Here is a 10,000-nt window from a genome sequence, read left to right on the forward strand (position 1 = left end):
GAAGGTTGGCTTGTTGGCAGCTTGGCTCTCTTATCTCACACTCATCTGCACATTCTGGCGCTGCACTCTACTTCTCGTTAAAAGCCCCTTTCTCATTCACGTAACCGCAATCAGACTGCGGCCGGCAGCCAGGCAGGCAGGCCTGAAGTCACTCTCTGTCAGGACAGCTTGTATTTACCTCACTTAGCCCCAGCCCTGTTAGGGTCTGGGTTACACCAGATGTTAACAGCTAGCTAACAGAATCTATACCACTAAGCTGTGGGTTGTAGGTTAAAGACACGTCAATCAAATTATTATTCTCTCAATATATTCTCAAGTTACACACTCTTACACCTAAATCTATGTTTACCGGTTTATAGCTAAAGCTTATTCGTCTAAGTTGAAGCTTAAGAATCAAGCCCTGCAAACCCTAAATAATGTTACTTAATTCTCTGCAAAGCGATGGTTAATGGCCGTGATGATTAATAGTGATGATCCGTAAAGAACTACAGTGCCACTTAAAAGTATGTGAACCCCTTGACCACTTAGGAGTTTTCTGTTGTTTTACCATGATTTTTCATTTTTTTCATCACCAATTTTCCATAGGAGGAATGTCAGGTTTATGTTTATTATTTGCATGTACTTTTTTTTAGAGGGAATTGTTTGAGTAGCCAAAAGACTACATGAAACATGGAATTAGTCCATTTCAAAAGTAAGTGAACCCCCAGCTGAATTGGTAAAGTCAAGCAGGTAACAGATTCAGTGAAACTTATTTTGGTGCTTAATTAGTCAATTTAGCAAACCGATCATCTGAGACATCCTTAGGGAAAGGTTTGGGCAACACAGATTAAAAGAGAGAGGAAACCAACCAAACTACTGTAGTGCCAAGGTGTACCCATACAGATCAACAATGCAGAAAGGAAACGAGATATCCGAGAACATCAGGAAGAAGGTTCTGACAGCCCATCAGTCTTGGGAAAGCTATAAGACCATCTCCAAAAGATTCCAGCTCCATCCATCCATCCAAGACAAATAATTTAGAAATGGAGGGCATTCAACATGACCGCATCTCTGCCTAGAAGTGGACGCCCATCAAGACCATCACCAAGAAGCACCAGAAGAAGAATAAATCAGGTAAAAGTCAACCCACACATCACCTCTAAAGAGTTTCAGACCTCTCTGGCAGCATCTGGGGTAAATGTACATGGGTCTACAATGCTGTCAGTACCTTCTTCCTGATGTTCTCGGATATTTCGTTTCCTCTCGGCATTGTTGATCTGTGTGGGTACACCTTGGCACTACAGTAGTTTGGTTGGTTTCCTCTCTCTTTTAATCTGTGTTGCCCAAACCTTTCCCTAAGGATGTCTCAGATTATCGGTTTGCTCAATTGACTAATTAAGCACCCAAATAAGTTTCACTGAATCTGTTACCTGCTTGACTTAACCAATTCAGCTGGGGGTTCACTTACTTTTGAAATGGACTAATTCCATGTTTCATGTAGTTTTTCGGCTACTCAAACAATTTCCTCTAAACAAGTACATGCAAATGATAAACATAAACCTGATATTTCATCTATGGAAAATTGGTGATAAAAAAAAAAAATCATGGTAAAACAACAGAAAACGCTTAAGTGCTCAAGGGGTTCACATACTTTCAAGTGGCACTGTAGTTGATCAGGTTCAAGTAAAACAGGTAAGGTTTAGAAAAAAATAATAAGATAGAATATTCTAGAAGATAGGGCACAGAGACACTGACTGAGGTTCAACACTACACTCCATGTTCACTTTTTACATACAAGACAGAACAACTGACTTAACACCTACATTTCCAATCCAACACCACTCGGCGACAACAAGCCACATGACAATGGATTGTGGGTAATGTATTTCTTTTTCAGGGAAGGAGTTTTGCTGTTGGTATTACACCAATGGCTTGGGGGAAGCCATTGGCGAGTATTGTCAATGGACGACAGGAAGTGATAAAGGGTACCCACAAAGGGACCATGTTGGCTCCAAGTCCTCCCGGGCATCTGCCCGGTCTGGAGCCAGCATGGGGTCAGTTTACCAGTTAGAGACACACACCTGTCACACCTGTTAGCGACGACTTAGCCAGAGCACCGATCCCAAAAGCATTGGAGTTTCTCTTGTTCAGCCGAGGCAAGATGGAGGTGGTGTCTTCCATAGACAGCTAAATAGAAGGAAGCAAGACAATCGAACAAGGAGGAACAATGGGGAAAAGAGGGAGTAAAGTATAGGAAGAGGAGAGTGAGAAAGGAGGAAGTGCACCGGAGCACACAAGAAATGGGAATATTGGAGTGGGATAGTGTGAGGGTAGTTGAGGGGATGTTAAAAGATAGAGTGAGGGGAGAAGTGAGGGTAAAAATAATGTTAGAACAACATCCACAAAAAGATAGTGTCACTTGAGAAAGCTTCATCTCCCAACTTCCTGCCTCTCAGTGTCTCTCCTCTCGCTTTGTGGGAAGTGTAGTTCATCAGGAACTGGCTTTTGCTAAAACAGTACTGTGCTACACACTGACTGCACAGAGGACTACAGTACATCACCATTGATCTTAGAGAGATTAAAAAAAAAAAGAGAGAGAGAGAGGGAGGAAAGGAAAGGAAGATGGGGAGAGTGGGGACTCTGAGCAGGTTATCTAAAATGGGTCAGGAAAATGAAAATAAAAGTAAACAAAACAACAAACTGATCAACAAAAAAAAAGAGAGGTTGTAATGAGGGAATGAAATTCACAAACACTTACATTGATTCCTTCCCATGAAAAGTCTGATCGGCCATACTGAGGGAAAAAAAGAGGAGGAGAGAGGGATGGGGAAGAAAAGAGGAGGAGAAAGGGATGGGGAAGAAAAGAGGAGGAGAGAGGAGAAGTACGAGAGAGAAGACGGACGACCACAGGAAGGAGAGGGGCGGGAGGAGGGAGAAGAAAAGGATTGTGACAGAAGAAGACAGTTCATAAAAAAACATGTGAAATCGAAGGAGGGTCCGAAGGAAAAAAGAGAGGAAAATAGGAGAGGGGGCGATATTTCATTCCATCCAGAGCAGTCAAGGAAAGGAGGGAGAGAGTCAAAGGCCAAAACGAAGGAAGAAAAGAGCAGAGGAAAAGAGAGGAAAGAAAGGGCAAGGGGCGGAACGTCAGGATCGGATTATCGTTGTTGTTCTCTCTGCTGCGGTGTGTGCGTGTGCGTGTGCGTGTGTGCGTGTGTGTGTGTGTGAGTGTGTATGAGTGTGCATGTGTGAGTGTGTGTTTATGTGTGTGTGTGCGTGTGTGTGTGTGTGTGTGTGTGTGTGTGTGTGTGTGTGCGTGTGTGTGTGCGTGTGCGTGTGTGTGTGTTCTCTCCTTCTTTTCTCTAATGTTCTGTTGCTTTCTCTGGTCGCATCTGGCGGATTGTGTAACGAGGGGCTATCGCTGCAGCGCTTGGCCAGACTGCAGGGGTGTAGGGAGACAGGTGAAGGTGCGGGATGCGATAAGCTTGTCCCATGCTGTCACCCGTGCCTTGCGCTCATCATCCCTCCCTGTCACACAGCACAATGCACCGCAGACAAGTGCCGCGCGGGGAAAGCACCGAGGCGGGTCGGCTGGTGTGCGTACGTAAAGCAAGATGCACACAGTCTCTCTCTCTCTCTCTCTTTCTCTTTGTTTCTTTCTCTCTCTCTCTCTCTCTCTCTCTCTCTGGCACATACACACAGTGGCGCCCAAACACTGCGTACCATACTGATGGCCCAGGGTAGACTGGCAGTTTTATATTGTAGCATATTGAATGTTGAAATGTTTAAAATGTAAAAAAAGAAAGCAATGTATGTTACTTTAACTTTTTAACCCCCCAAAAAACGAAAAAACAAAAAAACAAGCAGCATAACTTACTGAAGAAGTATAGTTATTCCCAGTCTGAATTTGGCAGATGTGGAGCTAGACCTTGAGGCAGTGGACATACATTATGTACCCAAACATTCACAATATAATTGTGCCTGTCTCAACTGCTTTGGCAGAAAGGTGACTCAGCTGCTTTAGATGTTTAAAGACATACCTGAGGAACAGTATGACAAAGACATTGGCTCTAATAACAGGATTGGCTCTAATGAATATTCATAAATACTTTGAAATCAATATAGAGAGAGTTTTGAGGGAGTTTGCCGGACCAGGAGAGTCAGTCTTTCATTGAAGGTAGGCTGAGTTTTCATAATCTTTTCAACGGAAGCGTAAAACCAGGTTTGGGTTACTGTTGGTGCACATGATGGGCTAGCGAAACACATTTGCCTGACCTCTGATTGACCTTGACTCTTTCTTTCAAAATGTGTTTCAAATCCGTAGATGCTAGCCCTCTGTCACTGTGTTCAGTACTCGCAAGTTACATACAGCTGTGTTTATAAATGCAAAACTAAAATCATGTTTTGGCTGCAGCAGCTGCAGATAATCTTCCAATCAACCAATTTCCTTTCGAACGTGGGCTTGTTTCAAAGTGCAGTCTGTCACACTGTGCGCCAGACGCTCTCATTCACTCCTGTTTACGTCAAAGTATGGTTTCCTCTAAATTTACTGAAAATGAGCTGCTGCCTCTCGGGTTGTGTGTGGCACGATCCTCTTTCCTGAGTGCGAAACATAACCGAGAATCCTCCGGGATCCCCTGCACACACATATACACAAACACAAACAGAAGCCTGCCTGCCTATACTCACAAATCCATAGGAAGGGCACGTTGCCAACAGCCATTTTCTCAGAGATCAACAAAAGCTACGTACATTTGAGGCGGAAATGTTCTGCTGCCTGTTCGTATTCTTGAGCCTCTGTTCAGTTTGCCTTTGTTGTTATTTCAAGAATCATTTGAGCTTATAAGCTGTTTTTTTTTCTGTCTGTTGGATAAACAAAAGTATGGTCCTCTTATCAAGTAACGTAGGTAAGCTTATGTCACTGTTTATTCTCAGTGCTTCCAGCAAGAGAGGCGTCAATCTCTAGTTGGAATACCGAGAGCAAGAGAATGCTAATGCCATTACACATGGAGGGCTTGTCATTAGGAGATTACCCAGCTCTCATTTCAGGCCACATCCTGCCTTGCATAGAGTTTTCAGAAACCCTTGTGACTAATATTCGGGGGTTTGTGAGGCACTCATGTCTTTCTGATGAAGCCTCTCCATCAAAGAGAATGAAATCTACCTGAACACAGCCTCAACAGCCTCTCCAACGGTTCCCTGTTCTTAAACAATTGATGATATCTAGGCCTCACAGGGAGTTGAAGATCAGTTTTCTTGGCAGGGTGCTTTGTTCCTCGACTACAATAGTGTTTTTTTTTGCGTTTTTTCCTCCAAAGTTTAGGTGCAGTGTTTGAGAGAAAGCAGAGAGACAGTGAGAGAGAAATGACAGGTAATGGTATGTAATGTAGTAGACAGTGGGGATGCTAAGGCTAATGCTAAAGAGAGCACAACTAGCAGCGGACTCTGGCGTGGATCTGGTCCAGATCTGGCCCTAATCTGATGCAGAGTTGCCGACCTCAAGGCTGACTCGGCGTGAGAATCGTTGAGATTGACAAGGCTTGATCAAAACCGGGGCCTTTTTTTTTTTCGTGACATGCATTGAAGTCAGTGGAATTTTTTTCCACGCCAAAAGCATGTGAGTTGCCAATATTGTCTGACAAGTATCCACAGCAGAGTCATCTTATCTAGACTACTACACAGCTCTACGAGAGGCAGGAAGGAAGCATTAACACAGCTTTGGGAGCAGAAGTCAAGCTTCCAGCTAAAGCACATGTGTGAGTGGCGGTGGAAGCAATTTTTTTCTTCTAAACATGTGCTCTAAAAGCTAGCATGAGCAATGACAGTAATCTGTTAATGCGTCTAATGCAGCTCATGGTGCCTACGGATATGATCTTTTCTTCTGAAATTGGACTCTTCGAAACAGGCGTCAAGGTTTGCCGTTCCCCTTGCCTGGTGCCCTTCAACACCAAAGGCTATTTAGTGTCATGATAAGACATGGCTGTTGAAAACATCTGCTGCGTTCAGTTTTAAGACCGCCTGACTTACCTGCTCTCCATCTTTTGTCACAGGGACCCCATCTGCTGCTGGGAAAAAATAGAGAAAGAGAGCGAGAAAGAGAGAGAGACAGAGAGAGAGAGAGAGAGAAATTGTCACCAAAACACAAGGGCAGGTTGAAAAATCAATTGCATAAAACACAATTTTCCCCAGAAAATCTTCCCTTGCAATCTTACAACCAACATCCCCACCTGACAATATTACTTCTAATGTGAATTGACTAGCGCCAGACAGATATGTGACTCATTTATGAGTCAGTCTGTGTACCGGCAAACTCAGTTCCATTTATAGTTCTGCAGTTGACACAGTTGGGATGTCAGAGGAAATTTGCTGTATATGTCGCTACCATGGACAGCAATTTTAATCAAAGCATAGAGTCTTGCAGATTGAAAAATCTGCTATTTGGGCCTCTTCCTCTCATATAACGTAGGCTACATTATGAAATGTGCCAACAAAATTGAGATGATTTTTGTAAATGTAATTGTAGTGTCTTGCACTGTTGGAGAATATTATCAATGTCAATGTTGTCAACAACACATTTGTTTGCAGGGTCTTTTGAACCATTAGTGGGGGATTGATAACTTAATTAGTGATGGATCTGAACTGAGACATATATTACTGGGTTGGTTTAAATGTATTCCATGGTACAGACGTAATGACATAATTAAATTATACATCCCATCCTGATCCATTATCCTCTCGTGCAATCTTGGTGCTGATGGCTTTCAGTATCTGACTCAGAAATGAACCTCCTTAACCTGCATTTAATTCACTCAAGCTGACTCTCCTGCTCTCTCTCTCTCTCTCTCTCTCTCTCTCTCTCACACACACACACACACACACACACACACACACACACACACACACACACACTCACACACACACACACTCAAACACACGTTCCCATGACTTCTTCATAGTGACATACAGCATTAATGTGGGCAAGCACCCATTAGCACACACACACTCCCATATTAGGCCTTGGATTTCAAATGCTATTTGTCCAAACCAGCTCAGCACACAGCAGCCTATAGAGTCTTCTGAGGACCACATCCATTATCACCAGTGCAGTCAGTGGAGGCCTAATGCACTAATTACTCATGCAGTGCAGCCATCATCACACGTGGCCCCTTCACCGGGCTCTCCATAGGTCCATGCATGCTCCTTTTTAGTGATGCTCCGATCGATCGGGAACCGATCATGATCGGCAGATATTGGTAAAAATTTCTTGATCTGTGATCGGTGAAAAGCACTGATCAAAAATCCGATCACGTGACGTAAATTAATTGCGCGACTTTTCAACCTGCGTGCGTGGCAAACGGTCACTCAACAGCAGAGCAGAGCTTGGCAATGGCAAGCAAAATGAGTTCTCCCATCTGGAATTTTTTTAAGTTTAATTTCTACAAATTGTGCACATTAAATAGGGGGATGTATGTAAGCTATAATAGCCAATCGTCACAGATTGTCCGGTAAGAACAAATAATGTCAAAGTTCCAATGATGAAAAGAAGAACGGTATTTATTTTCGACACACACACTCGGAAGACATGAATTGGTAGGATGAATATGAATGACTGATGACTGTGGCTTCTACAGCAATGATAAATAACAAGACATATACAGCCGCGGAAAAAATGAAGAGACCACTTCAAAATTATCAGTTTCTCTGGTTTTACTATTTATTGGTATGTGTTAAAGTAAAATGTACATTTTAGTTTTATTCTATAACCTACTGGCAACATTCCTACCAAATTTCAAATAAAAATATTTTCATTTAGATCATTTATTTGCAGAAAAATGACAATTGGTCGAAATAGCAAAAAAGATGCAGTGTCTTCAGATCTCGAATAATGCAAAGAAAACAAGCTCATATTCATTTTTAAACTACACAATACTAATGCTTTAACTTAGGAAGAGTTCAGAAATCAATATTTGGTGGAATAACCTTGATTTAAAATCACAACTTTCATGTGTCTTGGCATGCTCTCCACCAGTCTTTCACATTGCCGTTGGGTGACTTTATGCTACTCCTGGCGCAAGAATTCAAGCAGCTCGGCTTCTTTTCATGGCTTGTGACCATCCATCTTCCTCTTGATCACATTTCAGAGTTTTTTTTATGGGATTCAGGTCTCGAAATTGGGCTGGCCATGACAGGGTCCTGATCTGGTGATACTCCATCCACACCTTTACTGGCCTGGCTGTGTGGCATGGAGCATTGCCCTGCTGGAAAAAACACTTCTCAGAGTTGGGGAACATTGTCAGAGCAAAAGGAAGCAAGTTTTTCTTCCGGGAAAACGTTGTACTTTGCCTGGCTGAGGTTTGTAAAAGACCATAAGGATTGAACCAAAGCGGACTGGAGGGTCTCCTAGTTCGTCTTCTCTGATGAGTCCAATTTCACAGTAGGTGCAAGACTCTGTGGCTTGTAGGCCTCTCCAGGTCTCCGTCTAACCATCAGACGACCATGTGTTGGGCAAAGCTGAAAATTCGACTCATCAGAGAAGACGAACTAGAAGACCCTCCAGTCCGCTTTTTTCAATCCTTATGGTCTTTTACAAACCTCAGCCAGGCAAAGTACAACGTTGTCCCGGAAGAAAAACTTGCTTCCTTTTGCTCTGACAATGTTCCCCAACTCTGAGAAGTGTTTTTTTCAGCAGGGCAATGCTCCATGCCACACAGCCAGGCCAGTAAAGGTGTGGATGGAGTATCACCAGATCAGGACCCTGTCATGGCCAGCCCAATTTCGAGACCTGAATCCCATAAAAAAAACTCTGAAATGTGATCAAGAGGAAGATGGATGGTCACAAGCCATGAAAAGAAGCCGAGCTGCTTGAATTCTTGCGCCAGGAGTAGCATAAAGTCACCCAACGGCAATGTGAAAGACTGGTGGAGAGCATGCCAAGACACATGAAAGTTGTGATTTTAAATCAAGGTTATTCCACCAAATATTGATTTCTGAACTCTTCCTAAGTTAAAGCATTAGTATTGTGTAGTTTAAAAATGAATATGAGCTTGTTTTCTTTGCATTATTCGAGATCTGAAGACACGGCATCTTTTTTGCTATTTTGAACAATTGTCATTTTTCTGCAAATAAATGATCTAAATGACAATATTTGTATTTGAAATTTGGTAGGAATGTTGCCAGTAGGTTATAGAATAAAACTAAAATTTACATTTTACTTTAACACATACCAATAAATAGTAAAACCAGAGAAACTGATAATTTTGAAGTGGTCTCTTAATTTTTTCCGCGGCTGTAGATATGAATCTGAATATATTACAGCTGTAACATGAAGGTGGATCTGTCCCTTTAACTCCGTGCTGCGTTACGGTGAACATTCCATTTGAGCGTTAATAACGGTAACCATTTGAAATAGCGGAATAACTAAATGATCTAAACAATAATAATCATGAAACAGTGAATGATTAAACCCTACATGAACTACTATCTATAGTGTACCTACTGTTGACATGAAACGGACTAACCGCTGGTTGATAGCAGCAGCCTTTATAACACCGTGCGAAATCTGCTAGATTATAGATAAGAACAACATTCCATTTGTTCACTTGCTTTAATGAATAACGGCAGTGAAATGACAATAATCCAACATCATGGGCAGCTAGAAGTGCCGGTAAGTTTACATCTAAGTGGAGTCGTTTACTTCCTGTTTCACTAGTTTCACTGTTTCAGAATAAAGGACCCTAGTGCAATATTCCCTAGATTATAGATAAAAGATTACCATTAGCCTACCCTGCCATTCTGTGATCGGCAGTGATCGGCAATCGGCAGATCATGATTTTGGTGATCGGTAATCGGTGATCGGCCCCAAAAATGCTGATCGGAGCATCTCTACTCCTTTTTAACCTTGTGGTTCAGGAAGGAAGTGTTTGTGTTGAATGAGCTGTGTTGCTTCTATTGTCTGTCAATAACATGTACATTGTCTGTGTATTTTCTGTATTGCTTGACAGGACACCTTCGTCTGGAACCA

General features: G+C 42.4%; 1 protein-coding gene across 1 annotated transcript in view; it reads right to left on the minus strand.

Annotated features, from left to right (window-relative positions):
* The window catches only part of fam131bb (family with sequence similarity 131 member Bb), a gene marked incomplete at both ends in the record, with an annotated part of 38,358 nt that overhangs the window by 10,717 nt on the left and 17,641 nt on the right, over positions 1-10,000 (minus strand). Inside the window, 3 exons of the mRNA XM_080858056.1 lie at positions 2,061-2,166; positions 2,738-2,773; positions 6,007-6,044. Of these exons, the coding sequence (XP_080714182.1) occupies positions 2,061-2,166; positions 2,738-2,773; positions 6,007-6,044 (180 nt within the window). The remainder of the gene's footprint in view (positions 1-2,060; positions 2,167-2,737; positions 2,774-6,006; positions 6,045-10,000) is intronic.

Source organism: Sprattus sprattus (assembly GCF_963457725.1).
Source record: "Sprattus sprattus genome assembly, chromosome: 19".
In the NCBI taxonomy this organism is placed as follows: Eukaryota; Metazoa; Chordata; class Actinopteri; order Clupeiformes; family Clupeidae; genus Sprattus; species Sprattus sprattus.